Source organism: Balaenoptera ricei, chromosome 8, assembly GCF_028023285.1.
Source record: "Balaenoptera ricei isolate mBalRic1 chromosome 8, mBalRic1.hap2, whole genome shotgun sequence".
In the NCBI taxonomy this organism is placed as follows: Eukaryota; Metazoa; Chordata; class Mammalia; order Artiodactyla; family Balaenopteridae; genus Balaenoptera; species Balaenoptera ricei.
The window spans coordinates 84,030,504-84,047,901 of NC_082646.1; the positions used below are offsets into that span (position 1 = coordinate 84,030,504).

Sequence of the window (17,398 nt, forward strand, 5' to 3'; positions counted from 1 at the left end):
CTTCTGGCTGGCCATAGTTATGCCTTGACATACCAGGCTATCAGTTTGGAGACGGTGCATCTGTTGTCTGAACTTTGCAAATCAGGAAGTGTCACTTCCACAGTTAGACCAGTGGTTATTGGTATATGTGTTGGAAGGGAGAATACCTGCGATGATGACAAATGAAAATACTTTCTCTGTGGAAGCTCAAATCATTTTTGTGAAGCCAAGTTCAAGGCCCATCCAACATATGTCTATAGTGACTTGTGGCTGAAATTTTACACCTGTTTATATTATACATGAATTGAGCCTGGTATCATGTGAATTGTTGATGGTGAAACTTGAAACCATGTGAAAATTATCCGGTTTCAGGTTTGGTTTCCAAAGCAAGACTCAGGCAATAGTTACAGAATGTTCAAGTGAACCTGGGTGAGTTTGTGTAATTCTCCTGGTTTAAACCCAGGGAAATGTTTGTCGTCCTTCCTAGCTATGACATAAAACTATGAAGCAAAAAGGAAACATGATCATGAATGTCTAGGGAAATGTTTAACAGGGATCGGGGATAAACTAAAGAAGCTGGTAAACCCAAGGATGCTATAGAACACTGAGGGTGCAGCCATTACAGTCCCATACACTTTGAAACTTTCTGTTATTCCTTCAAGTGTCATCTTCTTTGTGAAGCTTTCCTTGACCCCACAAATTAGCATTAGATAATTCTGTCCTCTGTGCTTCCAAAATATTTTATTTCCGTCTATTATAAAAGTAGATACTTCTGGGGGGCAACTTTGTTTATTTCTTGTTCCCCCCCCCCACTCCTACACTGTGGACTCCAGAAAAGCATAAACTTTTATTTGTATTCATCTTTGTGTTTCAAAAACCTAGTATAGTGCCTACCACGTAATAGTCAAGCAATATTTGTTGCATGAATAAATGACAGAATTGGTTGACTGTGTGTCATCATTTTTATTTAGCTGTTTGAGACATGAGTGTAAACAGAATGTCAAGCCATAAAAAGAGTGCAGAAATTCCTAAGAAATTGGCTTAGTGTTGTAAATAAGCTCCAGAACTTGGTAAATGTGGAGAAGACTTGAGGAGACCAAAGAATGAATTAAAATGAGTTGTTCTTAAAATCAAACTTTAGAAAACAGAGGCTAAGTCTATGAAGACCAAATGTAATCCAAAAGGAAACTTAGATGTGAAATGATGGGGTTTGATACAGAGTATCATGACCAGTTATTGGTTATCTCCACTAGGATAAAGCAAGAATAAATAGAGTAAGGATTAAGCAAGATATAAAAAAGCTATTACATCTTGTGATAGGTTACTATGGGGCATCAGAATATTTTCCTGCTTCAGACTTCATCTAATAATTGTCCACACTGCCATCAAAGGAATGATTCCAAATTCCAGGACTGAAGATACATTTTCGCAGCTGAAAACCCCTCATTGACTATTTTTTACTTCCAGTATTATTTTCTAAACTTGCCTGAAAATAATAATTCCCCCAGGACACCGATAAACCACAGATATTCCTGCTCATCCTCTGAATGAGAATCTTGGGAGGTGGGCACTGGGAGTCTGTTTTTTAATAAAACATTTGGATATTCTTATCCTTAAGCAAGTCTGGATTTATCACTAGGATAAAGTGCCTTTTCCTTAGAAAAGCACTCTAGGTCCACTCTCTTATACACGGCCTCATTTGCCATGTACCCCCATAATGATCCAGTAATAGTAACATACTGTTTCTCTTTGCTATTTCTTTCCAAATGCTATTATCTCTACTTAAATTCTTTTTTTTTCTCTTTCTACTTAAATTCTATTCACAATTTAAACTGACCTCAAATGACACTTTCTCGAAAACCTTCTTTCACCCTCCCAGAAAAAGTACTACACTTTCACATCACATTCTCTTTATTTGTTCTTCATTTATATTTTTCTATATCAGGATCTTCTTAAGATTAATAAATATGTCTAATTTATTAATATTATTGTCCAAGACCCAGCATAGTGCCTGGACATAATAGAGTATGTATATTTCTCATCTTCCATTGTGTACCAGATAGCTCTTCACCGTACATAGTTTGCCCTTTGTCAAGAACCATCCCACGTGAAGACCCCTCCATGATGACTTTCTGCATGGCTTTAGACTTCCAGTGATAGCTCTTCTTTACAGTCATCCATAATTACCACATCCTGTTTGCTTCTCTTTTTTTTTTCTTTCTTTTATTTTTTTAATGTATGTCTGTCTGACTAGAGTGCAAGTAGCTTCTGAGCAGGGAGAACATATTATGTTTTATTTTCATGTACCCCTGAGTTTGTGGTATTTCATAAACAGCCTGAAACTGTATATAATTTTTTAAAGTATGTGCCCCTTTTTTGGGAGCGAGAGCTCATAACTTGAATTACATTCCAAAGAGATGTACAACCTCAAATCATTTAAGAGCAACTCTTCTGAATTTGCAATAATAATGGTAAGAATAATTTATTTGTGCAGGATTTTACCATTTACAAAGAACTTCCTCATGCATTACCTATGCATTCTGTATAGCAGCCCTGAGAGGCAGCCGTGGCAGACATTCTTAGCTCTATTGATCAAATAAGGAAACCAACACTCAGGGTGGTGGAGAGCCTCCACTGGAGAGTAAGTCTCACGACTCCAGAGCTGGAGTTCTTTCTACTATATGCACCAATGGCTTCTTTCCATAAACACTGGTTTATTTAATCTTCTTTGGACACATGGAGTAGGCTAAGCTCCTGCAAGCAGCAGACAGGCAGGTAAAACTTGAATTACCCTTTATACTTAATGAATGAGGTGAGTTACTTCACTCTGCCAGTCATTTGTCTTCAGTGTCCTGCTTTTGTATAAAAGGAACTTCCTTTTCCTGCTTTCATCCTAAATACAGATTAATTAGGAAAATCCCTGGACTCTCAACACCAGCATCTTCTTGTTCATCATTGAGAAACATTTGTTGAATGCATTTCATATGCAAGGCACTGCGCTTAGTGCTAACAACTGTAAATACATGAGCTGATACGTGCAGACCACTGGACAATTAATACTAAAATAAACCAGCTGGTCCAGCCAGCATTAGGAAGCTGCATCACTGAAATACTGTTTCAGTAATACTTAATGGACTGAGGGCCTTAAAGTGAACTATATATACCCTTTGAACTGGTCATTCTACTGCTAAAAATTGGTCATATATAATTCTAAATCTAGAAAGCTCTTTATGTTCTAAGTAGCATTATTTAAAATGGTGAAAGGATGGAGACAACCTAAATCTCCAGCAATAGATCAATTGGTATTTAAATTTTGATTCATTACTTGTGGATGAACAATTGATCCTTAATCTTTTTTCTACCCCAACACACTTGAGGGAATGCAACATCTTTATCTATAGCATTGGCTCACCAATACAGAGATTCACAGCTGAAGTAACAAGAAAAAAGAAATAAAACTAAAAATCTTTTATGAAGGACAGAAGGTATACATTGAAATGCACCTCATAAAGTCCTGCTACTCTCCTTCTTCCTGGGATAAGGAATATTCTTACTTTGTGGAAAATTCATGGTTCCTGACATTAGAAAATACTCATCTCTTGATTGTGACTATCCACTATTCCTCCTGGCTGTGCTCTTAGAAACAGGAGCTTCCCTTTCTTTGGGAAATTGCTCTTCCCCAACTTCTTATAGTTTTAAGGGGGAGAGGGGTCTACCCCAACACAGCGACTGATCCGGGTCCACCAGCGTCCTTCCCTGGGAGCCAAGAAAGCTCATTCCTCTGGGATTCTAAGTGGGAGGCTGTCAAAGTACTCTCCCTCTTCTTGCCACATTATGTGAATATTTCCTATTTGTAGTAATTGAGAAAAATACCTGATCAACCCCTATTCTTCTAAGTTACATGAATGAGCCTTTTTCTTGTAACATTTTTTTCTCTTAAGCTTATTCAGTTTGGATTTTTGTCACTAGCAACCAAAATATTCCTGAGTATAACAAGTTAATATGGATCCTACCAATACAAACACACTTAAAACAAATTAAAATACACCAAAATTCCAAAATTTTATTCATAGGGAAAATACTGTATGGAACGGTTCCAAAGTAATGATTATTGATTTATTAGAGATCAATTTTTCTCTCAATCTTCCTACATTTCTGTATTCTCTCCCAGATTTTCTGTAATAGGTATATGCTTCATTTTAAACTGTAAACAGCAGCACTCACAATACACGTAGTCTGGCACCGTGGCAACCTCCCAGAAGAGGAAGGGGACAAGAGAGGGAGAGATGTAGGCAGTTAGGTATAGACTGCTTACTGAAAAGTATATTGTTTCCTTTTCACTTCCACCAATTGCTCCTTGAGAAAATATGCTAAGCGCCACTGAAATGTTTAAGTTACATGCTGTCAGACATCTATAGCTGTCATGAAGGTTAGTAGTGAAAAATGTTAAATCGACATTTGTTCCTGAGGAGTGCGTAGGTGTTTTATTGGGAGAGAATGTCAGATAAATAGAGGGAAAGGTTAAAAAAGAAGGCTTTCATTTTAATAGATAGCAAAGAGTAAATATCTTGGTAAATCTTAATAGACTCACGCGATGTTTTGACACCACTGGTATGAAACTGCCAAAAGAGGTACTTACTGGGCCAGGGCGAAGATGGACCAACGCAGCAAGCCATCTACAGTCTAATCCCAGTAGCCTATTGTTAGATAATGTTTGACTACTACTTCAGGAGGAATGAAATGGCTGTGATGATCTGTATATCCTCTTAGCTTTATCAGCAACTGACAGAGCCTTGAATATGGCAGACACCTTAAGTTATATTTCTTTATCTGAAAGGAGTCCCAGGTTCTGGAGTCCTGTGGTGTATAATAGTCATCCGCTGTAAAGCAAGTGAAGATAACAGAGCTTCCACAATAGACTGTAATAGGGTTAAAACTGGTGTTGGTTTCTGAGTAGGCAATTTGCTAGCAAAGCACAGGGCACTTAAAACTGAGCTGAGGTTATAGTATCATTGGATTCAGTCTCATTGTCAAGAGATGGATGGAGTAGGGCTCTCCAGGATAATGTAATAGTTAAAGGGATTATTAAAAACTTTAATCAGATTATGTATCATCTTTGGAAATTTGGACAGTAAATTTAGGCAGTTACATTTAACCCAAGAATTGGGTTCTGAAAACTGACTTCCCAAAGTAGACAGGATTGAAAGATGACATGGCAAGTTGAAGGAAACATATTTTCTGGCCCCTCCCAGACCTGTGTTTCTAACACATGTTTTTATGACAGATTATAATGTTAATTTGGTAGTTGCAGACATTTGCCAAAATACTTCATTATTTGGCCCTGTGATAAGGAGATTAATTTAGCATAGACTTTCATTAGACCTTTATCATGCCTCACCTGGAGCTCTTCCCTAGTTGACTGTCTGACCTCTCAGCCTCCACCTCTTAACCCTTCCAGTTCGCCTTTCCCACCACTATCAGAATGATCTTCAAAAAAAAAAAAAACAAAACTCTCATGAGAACTTGCTTCTATCCAAAACAAAAGAAAACAAGAACTGAGGAACCAATTCTCTCTTTTAGTTTTCTGTTGCCTAGAAAATTGTCTTCTTCTTTATCTTGATATTATATCTCACCTCAACCTACCTGTCTGTACCACCTCTTGCTGCTCTTTACATGGCTCCCATCTTCTTCAGCTACCTTAAATTTCCAAATGTTCCTTAATATGTCACAATTTTTCATGTCTCTGAGATTTTATTTGCATATGTTTTTCCTCTGATTAAAGTGCTTTTGCCTCCTTCTTCGTCTGGGGAAGGTAGTGAATCGTGAGGCAGGAGAGAAACATGGAAGAGTGTAGTGGAGAACTGTTAAATATTGGTGGAGAATTTGCACTTTATCCTAAGGTCAGAAACTAGAGACTCAGATGATCTTGAATCAGAACACTTGGGGTGATAGCTGTCTGAAATTTCTTTCTCTTTTCAGGGATCTGGGATCTCCGGAAAGAAAAGGACTCCATAACAGACCCTGACAACACAGTGTTATAATTCCCCTGATAAAAAAAAAAATCTCCACTTTACAAATGAGGAGACTGAGAACCACACAGTTGTGCCTAGAATCTTGTGACTGGTAAATCCGTTATACCATGCTGCACCTAGACTACCTCAAGTATCCCATCTCAACTGCTTCTTGACACTTTGCTTGTACATCTGCTTTAACATCTGTCAAGTGGTGTTGTAACTTACAAACTTGCAATTTTTTCTTCCTCTCTAAGTTGAAGTCTACAAGAATATGTCATTCAAGTTTATTGCCACAGTGCCTGGCACATTATAGGCAAGTCAAAGAAAAAAATTGTGGCATGACTCATAAGTAGAAGAAAACTTGGTCTGAAAGCACCTTTTTAGTCATTGCATCCACAAAATATATTGTGTTCTACCCAAATTGGTACTTACAATGGCCCTATTTACTATTTTTATTTATAATCTAGATGACAGAATGGTGACCAGCAATACTGTTACAGCCAATAATATTTTGCCTGACTCCAAAAGAAAAGGATTTATATTTAAAATATCTTAGGAATTTAAGAAATGTGAAGATGTGATTCAATACTGTTTATAATTACTATGTAAAGAAAAGAAAAATAATCTCTGAATGTATATTACACAGGACAAGCTTTAAGAAGATCCCAGAAAAGAATTTGTAGATCATTTTGGATCAAAAGAAAAATATGAATTCATAATATTCATACTTTATTGGATTTTTTTTTTCATTTTTTTTAACTGATTTTTTTTTTTTTTTTCCTATTTTTTGGCTGTGCCACACATGCGGGATCTTAGTTCCCCAACCAGGGATCAAACCCGTGCTCCCTGCAATGCAAGCGTCTTAACCACTGGATCTCCAGGGAAATCCCCATGCTCTATTGTTAATTAAGTAAGACACATGTGAATTGGTAATGAAGTATAAAGTTTTCTGGATTATTTATGGTTCTTAGATGACTGAACCTCTATATATACTCTATGACTTAAACAACATATAAAAACTTGAAAAACATCCATTGATAAAGGAAAAAGGTGGGTAGGCAGTGATAAAAATTGACATCTAATATGGATTAGGCATGTTGTTATAAATGATTTATGCATTGTCACATTTGATCCTCACAGCAATCCTTTGAGAAAGTTGAGTAAACTGGGTCTCAAATAAGCTGCTCATCCAATTAGTCAATGGAAGAGCCAAGACTCTGATCCAGAACTGAGTCCAATTCCTATAACCTTTACCCAGTACCACACTGCCTTCAGAAGAAATTTGATTTCTGTGACCTAGAGAAAATAATATTGCAAGAGCCTATGAATATTATAAGGAGTATATATTTATACATAATATGAGAGTCCCTGCTTCCATCAAAGCCTGGACATGAGACCACCCGGTTATAAGTTTCAGTTAGGTCATTTGAAGAGGACACTAGAATATATTGCCTTGGAAAGTGGTGGAGTCTTCTTGGGAGATCAGATAAAGAAAGTTTTAAAGGCCTACAGCTTTCTCTCTGGAGGTGAAGTAGTCATAATGATGAAAGTCTCATTTCAGCCCTAACTTTTGATTTTAGTTAAACAGGGTACTAAATGCCGATTGAGCATCTTTAGAGACTCCAGGGAAGGCAGCAATTAGTACTGCTATGCTGTATAGGGTAGCAGGACTTCTGTTGGAACAGCTGTTTGTTGATCCAGCTGACATTCTCTTTCATCCACCCATCCATTGTTCTCTTTCATCCACCCATCCATTGTTCTCTTTAAACAATAGCGAGATACAAATGTGAGTTTTACTCACTCTAATGAAAAGGGTAGAGTTTCTTTCCCTATAAATATTTTCAAAAGCCTTGATGATTCATGAGATTTGCACAAATACATTTAGAGCTGAAAGTAAGTGTATAAGGCATTTGGAGAATACTCTGCCCCTGGCATAACAGGGAGAGGAGGGCTCCTACATTAAAAATAACTCTGCTTGTACTTTTAAGGCAAACATGTTCTTCATTACTGTCCTCCCTACCCAACTCCCCCCTGGAAAAAATAAACATTATCCAAAACAAAACCTGACAGAAAAGACGACAGCTTCTTGGGTGGGCATAAATGCAATCTTGCCTGAAGCCAGGGGTATACACAAGATGACCTTTAAAATTTCCTTTCAACCCCATTATTCACTGGGTTTATCTAAACATTGTTTATGAAGGAAGATAAAATATGGATGAGTTTTCAAATGAAGAAAGCAGCAAAGACTTACTGACTCTCTCTTGTTGCAAAAGGGAAATTGGATTTGTACCTTCATCTCCTGCATTGCTCATTTATTTCATTCGGGCATGCGGGGGATGTTACCAAGTATCAAATTCACCTGTGAAACTCAGCTTGTACAATCAAAACATGAAGGCTTCATCTCTTTTGCTCTGCAGAATCTACATTTTCATTTCAAGTTAGTAGTCATTCTTGATACTTCTCCCTTAGAGAAGATTCCAAACTTTAAAAAAAATCTCTCTCTGGGCATCTTTCTTTTAGAAATGCTTCTGAAAAGAGGGGCTCAAAGTACATATGAGATTTGACTCAAACACCTGTGGTTTTCCCAAACATTTTCCAAGGTAACCGATCACAAAACCTAATTTTTTTTTTTATTCCTTGTCTTTCATCTAGACACTGAAACCCACTCATTTAGGGCTGTTTCTTACAATTCAGGATGCAGCTTGAATGCCATCTCTTCAAAAATCTTCCTGACCACCCCAACCTAAAGTAGCCACTCAGTCACTAACTGTCACACCCCATTGTTCCAAATCTCTACCTTGAATTTGTTACCATCTTATTTATTTAATGCTCACACCTCTCAGTTGGAATGTGTTCCATAATGAGCAGAGGTTAAGTTAGCTTTACTCACCTCTCTACACCCAGCAGTTACAAGAGCTTACAAAGAGTATGTACCCAATTAATATTTGTTGGATGAATGAATGTATGGTGCCCTCAACAGGAAATGCACTGCAAATGTCCATGAATAATTTCATATTATACAAATAACATAAGTGTGGAGAAATATAGATACATATTAGTTACTTGGCATCAAGTTTGTGTTGATTGATAACGATAAGAAAGGTTGAAAAAGCACAAAATTGGGGTGGATTTTCCCAAGATAGAACATATTAAGGTAAAATGTTAGGGTTTATTCTGGCATTGCCTCTTTATATCAGCAGAACTGCTTTCCTTACGGAAAAACCCAGTAAGAATAAGTTCTTGGCATCCTTGCTGGCTTCAAAGGTTGGATGATCTCTTTTGTCTCCTTTTGAGATCCCTATCCTGTTTCTCCATCTAGCTGACATCTCCTTGAACCCAGGTTTTTTTTTTTTTTTTTTTTTTTTTTGGCCACACTGTGCTGCATGCAGGATCTTAGTTCCCTGAACAGGGATCAAACCCTCACCCCTTGCAGTGGAAGAGTGAAGTCTTAACCACTGGACTGCTGGGGAAGTCCCAGATTTCTTGATTTTAAACACTATTCTTGGGTCGGACCCCATTTCTTTGAACACATCTTAGTTCCATTTTTCAGTTAAAAATTGTTCATACCCCTTGAAGTGTGTCTGCTCTTAGCCAATTTGGGTAACGGACTAAGCAGACCTGCTTTGGCTGCCTCTGCCAGCAACCAGAGACTGAGAGCCCTGGGTTTTTCTTAAGTGCTTACAATTCTCAAGTCTTTTAAATTATCCCTCTTCTTAGATGATCACTCCTTCCATTTTCATCCTCGCTCCCACATCTGTCTCTGCTCATTCCATTTGACTAGCTTGCCATGTTCTATCAATCGTCAGGTTTTAAATTGTCCCCAATCTGCAGGACAAAGAACAATTTGGAAATCAAGCTATAGCTTTAATATCTGTCTTAATTGGAGCCTATACAAACTGTATTTACTCTGTTTATAGTCACAATGTATTTTAAAATTTATTGGCATCCACATTAAGTATGCTTGGAAGACCTCCCTAAAGATAAAGTAGAAATTTTATATTTCTCAAACTGGGCTTCAAATTGAACATTTCAGTAATGGTAATGATTTTTAGATTCCTGAAAAAGCTACTTGATTTTTTCTAAAATTTATGACTGGTGACACCCTTAGCATCAACATTTAATGGAACAGAGTTACAGCCAAGTATATCTTTAGTTGCACAACCAGGATTGGTGAGGGGAAAAGTAAAATAACTTGATCATGGCATTAGAAGTTTTCCATTAGTTGACTGAAAGCTCTATTAAATTACATTTTTTAAAACTTGAATTTATGTAAGTATAGAAGTATAATTACATAACAATCCTTTGTTCATTTTAGAAAATTTAGAAAGTACAGTTAAGGGAAACACATAAACATACGCACTCCCATCTTCACTTTCAAGCAAGGTTTCACTATTCTGCTAAGATTCTTCCTCAGCCACCCAGACAATTGGCCTTGTCACAAATATATCACACTTTCCCTGTCTTTGCTCAGATCGTTCCTGCAACATGAAAAACCCCTTTAAATCCCTTCTCTTTTTGAAATCATAATTACTATTCAGAGTCTAACTCAAATGCTACCTTCTTTATCAAAATTGCTCATGTCATTTCAGAAGAACCCAATTCTTCCTTCCTCCCCTCTAAACAATCAACTTAGCTCATCCCTCAGACTTTTGAATTTCCTGTGAATTGGTAGTTGGACCTTGTGGATTGAGAAGATTTAGGTTAGATTTATTTTATTTTTTCATGGGGCTATTTGGATCAGGAGGCCCATGTTGTCATTTTCTTTCTCTTTTTATAATTTAGCTGTAATTGATTCTCAATGCCTAGATCCATTAATAATTAGGGGATGTCAAATGATGCTATTCTAATTCAGTTTTTCTTCTGTATTATTAGTTGGAATACTTTTATTAAGGAAAACTTTCCTCTTACTTATCATTTGGTTACTGCATGGTAAAGTTTGATAGGAAAAGCAGAATAGATGCCTGATTTTTACTTCCCTCTTTACTTACCAGTTGTCAAATAATTTGATTCACTAGCATCCTCTGAAGATGACTCTCACTTTTAAAAGATCATTCAGTGTTAAAATTCTATCTAGATGATCTTGTACTATCAGATAAAATGAGAGAAGGTATCTAAAAAGAGACTCCTAACAGCAAACCATTGTATTTTCCATAAACAAATGTTCTATCCTTGTTTTATTCTTCTTTTTCAGAGAACAATAATTTTAAATCTTTTACATGTCTCTACTTATTGCACCTTGGAAATGTCAACCAGCCTCATTATTTTAAATACAGTTTATATGTCAATAACTCCCAAATTCCTGGATTTGGATCCTGTCTGGATCTTTTCCCCAAATTCCTGTTTCATGTACCCAAATATTTACTTGGCTCTTGACATCTCTACTTAGATGTCTAACAGTTATCTCCTACTCAACATTTCCAAAACTCTATCCCTAAACCTTCTATGCTCAGTTTTTTCCATTTACTAGCGGCAACTCCTTTCCTTCAGTTGATCAGGCAAAAAATTCGAGTCACATATAAGTCCCCTCTATCTTTTATATCCCCTGTTGGCCATTGATTAAAAAATATATCCAGAATATAAATATAATATAAATATTTCTCACTTTCTTCACCACTGCCATCTTGGTTCAATCACCATCATCTCTTATTTGAATTATTATAATAGACTCCAAAGTTTTCTACCTACTTTTGTTCTTAACTCCTACAGTCTAATGCAAGATGTTGAATCATGTCACACTTACACTAAAAGCTCTGTAATACCTTCTCATCTCACTCAGGGTAAAATCCAAAGTCCTTGCAGTGGTTAGTAATCTCATCTCCTACTATTACAACCACATTAAACTCCTTATTTTTCCTTTAGCAGACAAATCACCACCTTCTTGGGACCTTTACATTTTTTATTCCTTCTGCCAGGAAGGCCCTTCTTCAGATTTTATATGTGTTTTACTTTTACCTCCTTCATTCAAGTGTTAACTTTTTAGTGTCTCCTTCCCTTGTAATATCACCTTCAGTTGTCATCTTCTAAAAAAGATTTATTTACTTATATTGTTCATATTCTGTTTCCCTCATTAGATCATAAGATCCAAGAGGGGAGGAGATTTTGTTTTGTGCACTATTTTACCCCTTTCTCTTAGAAGAGTGTCTGCCAGTAGTTACTCAATAGTTATTTGTAGATTTAACACATTAATTCTGAGCTTGTTACTTCTTATGATCTTTAATTTCTTATTTTCTATTTTTCAGTTTTAGAATGTTCATTTGGCCAGTGTTTATAAATTATAATTCTCTTTTAAAATTCTCTCTCTTCTTCTACTTTGTCCAATTTTTTTGTAACTTTCTTAAGCATATTGATCATAGTTACTTAAAGGTCCTTGTTGAATAACTCTAATATCTGAATCATCTCTAGGTCTATTTCTATTGCCTATTTTCTCTCTCTTTTTTTTTTTACTTTCAATTATTTGATTCTGTGGGTTTTGTTTTTGTTTTTGTTTTTGCACGTCTCATAACTTTTGGCTTGATGGATGAAACATTTTAGGGACTCTTTTGATGGACATTTCTCTAAAGCATGTTAAGGTTTTTCATCTGGTACACAGATGGCTGGCAGATTACTATAGTCCTGGTCAGACTTAGTTTTAGGCTTTGTCAAGATAGGTCTATTTAAATTTTGCCCTTACATGTAGTACATAGTCCTCACTTCTAGAATATGGCACTTAATCCTAGGATGGCACCCTTCTGAGGTGAAAACTGAGAAATACTAAAATTTTTGCAAATGCTTCTTTACTTCCATAGGGATTAAACTCTCATTTTTGTTTTCTTGGTGTGGCTGCTGAGATACATTCTTAAACCTCCCATTTGCTGTTTTATTCTGGGTTATTTGGACTCTCACTCTATAAATAATATAATAGAATTTACATATTATTTATATATATTTATAATATATATTATTTTTATATATTTATGTAGTTTAGGAGTCAGTCAGCAGTTGGGAAAGGGGGATTTGAATGTAGATTTTTGGGTTTCTTCTTTGAACTTCCTCACTCTCCAGGCTTTTCCTCTTCAAATGCTAACTCTTTGGGCAGCCCTGAACTCCATCTTCTATTTTTCAATTATCTTCTGTTCTTTTACTTTGTTTCTGGTCTTTGCTTATGCTAATGAAATGCTGTTTTCATTTCAATAACCAGCATAGTAAATTTTATATGTGGTAAGGTATTTACTCTCATCTCTTTTTCAAAAAGTTTCTTAGAAATTACTACATATTTATTTTTTCCATATGTATTTAAAAATAATCTCTCCAGTTTCTTTTTAAAATTTTGAATTCTTCATGCAATCACAGTAAATTAAGCTTACCAGTTGCTGTTTTATTTTGGGTTACTTGGACCCTCACCCTAAATATAATATATAACATAACATAACATAAATGTAGTTTAAGAGTCTGTCAGCTGTTGGGAAGGGGGGATTTGAATATCAACTTCTGGATTTTGTAAGCCAAAATTTAATGTTAATATGCATTATGTATTAAGAATGGCTACTGAGGGCGGCGACTGCGGTGGAGGCTGCGGCCTCGGGCTCTGGAGAACCCCGGGAAGAGGCTGAGGCCCCCGGCCCCGCCTGGGATGAGTCCCAACTACTCAGTTATACCTTCCCGACCTGGCCCATCCTGCATCTCAGTCAGAGCAACCCCGGGGCCGAGGAGCTTATTGAGAATGAGGAGCCTGTGGTGATGACAGACACAAATCTTGTGTATCCTGCCCTAAAATGGGGCCTTGAATAACTGCAAGAAAATATTGACAACAGAGACTTCTCTGTGTACAGTGCCAGCACCCACAAGTTCTTGCACTATGATGAGAAGAAGATGGCTAATTTCCAGAACTTTAAGCTGAGGTCCAATAGGGAAGAAATGAAATTTCATGAGTTTGTTGAGAAACTGCAGAATATACAGCAGTGAGGAGGTGAAGAGAGGTCGTATCTGCAGCAAACACTCAACGACACTGTGAGCAGGAAGACTGTCATGGACTTCTTGGGTTTTCACTGGAACTGGATTAATAAGCAACAGGGAAAGCGTGGCTGGGGGCAGCTGACCTCTAACCTGCTGCTTAGTGGCGTGGAAGGAAATGTGACACCTGCTCACGATGATGAGCAACAGAACTTCTTTGCTCAGATAAAAGACTACAAGCGATGCATTTTGTTCCCTCTGGATCAGTTTGAGTGCCTCTACCCATATCCTGTTCATCATCCGTGTGACAGACAGAGCCAGGTGGACTTTGACAATCCTGACTACAAGAGGTTCCCCAATTTCCAGAACGTGGTTGGTTACGGAACAGTGGTTGGCCCTGGTGATGTTCTTTACATCTCAATGTACTGGTGGCATCACACAGAGTCATTACTAAATGGGGGCATTACCATCACTGTGTACTTCTGGTATAAGGGGGCCCCCATCCCTAAGAGAACTGAATATCCTCTCAAAGCCCATCAGAAAGTGGCCATAATGAGAAACATTGAGAAGATGCTTGGAGAGGCCTTGGGGAACCCACAAGAGACTGTTCCCGGGACTGCCCTGGTGGCGCAGTGGTTGAGAGTCCGCCTGCCAATGCACGGGGGACACGGGTTCGAACCCTGGTCTGGGAGGATCCCACATGCCACAGAGCAGCTGGGCCTGTGCGCCACAGCTGCTGAGCCTGAGCTCTGGAGCCCACAAGCCACAGCTGCTGGGCCCACGTGCCACAACTACTGAAGCCCGTGTGCCCTAGAGCCTGCACGCTTCAACTACTGAGCCCACGTGCCGCAACTACTGAGCACGCATGCTGCAATTACTGAAGCCTGGGCACATGGAGCCCGTGGTCTGCAACAGGGGAGGCCACCGCAATGAGAGGCCCACACACCGTGGTGAGGAGTGGCCCCCACTCGCTGCAACTAGAGGGGGGCCTGCACACAGCAACGAAGACCCAATGCAGCCTAGATAAATAAATAAATAAACAAATAAACAACCAAACAAACAAGAAAAGAATGGCTACTGAATTTTATGATTTATTTTAATATAATCACATGTTAATTTTCTCCTTTAATATGTAACTTCAAGAGATTTTGACTTAACCATCAAGGCAATTCATACATCCAAAATTTATAAAATTATGTTACCTTAATGAAAAAAATGTGTTTTTTAATATGCTTTTTCAAATGGGCTCATACTGTGTTTAATATTTTTATAATCTATAATACTTTTCCACTTAACAGTTTAATGTAGGTATATTTCTTGTTTATAAATACAGTCCTACATTACCATACAGGTGACTACATAGTATAGTATTACATGGATAGATACCATAATGTGTCATGTTGGAAATTTAAGTTATGTGAGTTTCTAACTATTAAACACTTTTTAAAGACATTATTCAAGGATGTTTTGAATAATTTTGCAACCTGAAATTTACAAAGTATTTTACTGATTTAGAGAGAAAAGATTATTCACAGTCACATAAATATTTAATTTCTTCCTTTTCTTTCTCAATCATAGCATATGCAATTTCATTGTCAATATTTCAAAACTTTGCAAATTTCCTACACATCCCTAATTCATGATAGTCCATTTAAGAATTAGTAGCCACGCATGGCTACTTTTTTCCTCAGAAAATTTTGTAATTATACATGTTGGTTCGGCTTGCAATGATAGAATTTCCATGTATTCTTGTTCTTAACAGAAGAAAATTGAGGGGCAGTCAGAGAGGAAGAATAAGGGGGGCTGTGGAAAACACCCTTTGTGTAAAGTAAAGTAAAATGGGGTGAGGTCACCATCAAAGAATCTTTCCTCCTTAGGAGAGTTCATTCTCTTAGAAACTGTTTGTACCTCATGTTATCATCTCTACCTTTCACTTGTCCAAATCTTTTTATAGGTCATTTCTAGAATACCTTAAGTTAGGTAGTTAAAGATAGTATGGAACTTTCTGGAAGAAATATGTATAACGTCTGAGATAAACTGAAGACAACAATTGGTCAGTGAGCACCAGGATTATAAAAACAGACTATGTCACTAAAATCATATGCTTTTGAAAAATATTTTCAGTCTTTCTCTACACTGTGGAAAGTGTATAGCCTTTGAAATCAGAGAGACCTAGATTCATTGTCACAGATCTGCAGTTACAACACTTAAACTCCTTGAGGTTCAGTTGCTGGAATTGTAAGACGAAGGTAATAATACTTACCTTGTTAAAGGAATGTGGAAACTAGAAAAAAAACATATGAAAAGTTCTTTGCATAGTATGGGGCACTCTGTAGGTACTCTGTAAATGGTAATCAATTACTGTGATAGCATTTTTGCTGGTAATAATAATAAGATATTTTTAATATGTATAGTTTACAGACTAGAAAATGTTCAGACTTTTTCTTTTAACTTTTTAAGAATTTATATTACTCATCTAGCTACTATTTGCTTATACTCATTAGTATTCGTCCTGGAGACTGTCTTGCCATAGTAGATTATTGATGACAGTGCTTCCTGTTCTACTTTTTGTCTGGGAGCAAGATTAATTTATATGCTGATTAATCTGGGGGGCTGCTCACCTTACTCCTCTGCCTTTGTCATAGATCTCATTTGTTTGTAATCAATTTTTCTTAACCTTTATATACCCAAGGAGATGGCACATGAATACAATACTTACTTGCTTCATACTTTCATTCATAAGACAAACAGCTAATGGATAGAATGTTAAAAAAAAAAAGATAAATTATGACTTCTTTTGGTATCAAAACAGTTTCTTTCAAACCTGGAAAGATTAGTTTTGTGAAAATTCTTACCACTGATATCATGTGTACATAAATGAAAATATGGATGCAATGTATATTCATGGGTCATTAAATAAGTATGTATGAAACTAAGAGGAAGCATAGCATAAAAAGTATTTTTCCTTGAATAAATTATATATATAAATTTAAGGTAAAGAGAGGTCCTCTCAGAATGAATGTATATTTTTTTCTAGCTCAGACCTACTACTTAGCTTGTCTAAGTTCTGGGATGCATTCCTATCATGATACCTTTCAACCCTGAAATCTATGATTGTAATGTAACACTGTTGAAATTATTTTTTAAAGAGTAATCTTATTACATGAGTTAACAAACAGTTGTCCTTGAGTGGTAGGGCAAGGGTGTGGTATTACAATAACTGATATCTTGAGAGGCTAACATATTTCATAGTGGGAATGTCTGTAGCTCAATACTGACCATGATTCTGAGCTTTTAAAATGACATTAGAACATCACAATTTTTCCTAAGTCATCCAGTAGTTCGGTGAATAATTATCAACCATTCTCAGAATTAGTGTATTTCTCCCTATTTTTGTCACTAAAGTTTTATTACTAGATGCAATGACAAAAGACCATTCAGGGAAGTGGAAGAGTTACTAGATGGTAATTAAGAAG

At 36.8% G+C, this 17,398-nt stretch overlaps 1 protein-coding gene across 1 annotated transcript in view; it reads left to right on the forward strand.

Annotated features, from left to right (window-relative positions):
* Window positions 1-17,398, forward strand: part of LOC132370196 (hypoxia-inducible factor 1-alpha inhibitor-like) — a 175,651-nt gene that overhangs the window by 95,421 nt on the left and 62,832 nt on the right. Inside the window, 1 exon segment of the mRNA XM_059929937.1 lies at window positions 13,510-14,557. Within this exon segment, the coding sequence (XP_059785920.1) occupies window positions 13,510-14,557 (1,048 nt within the window).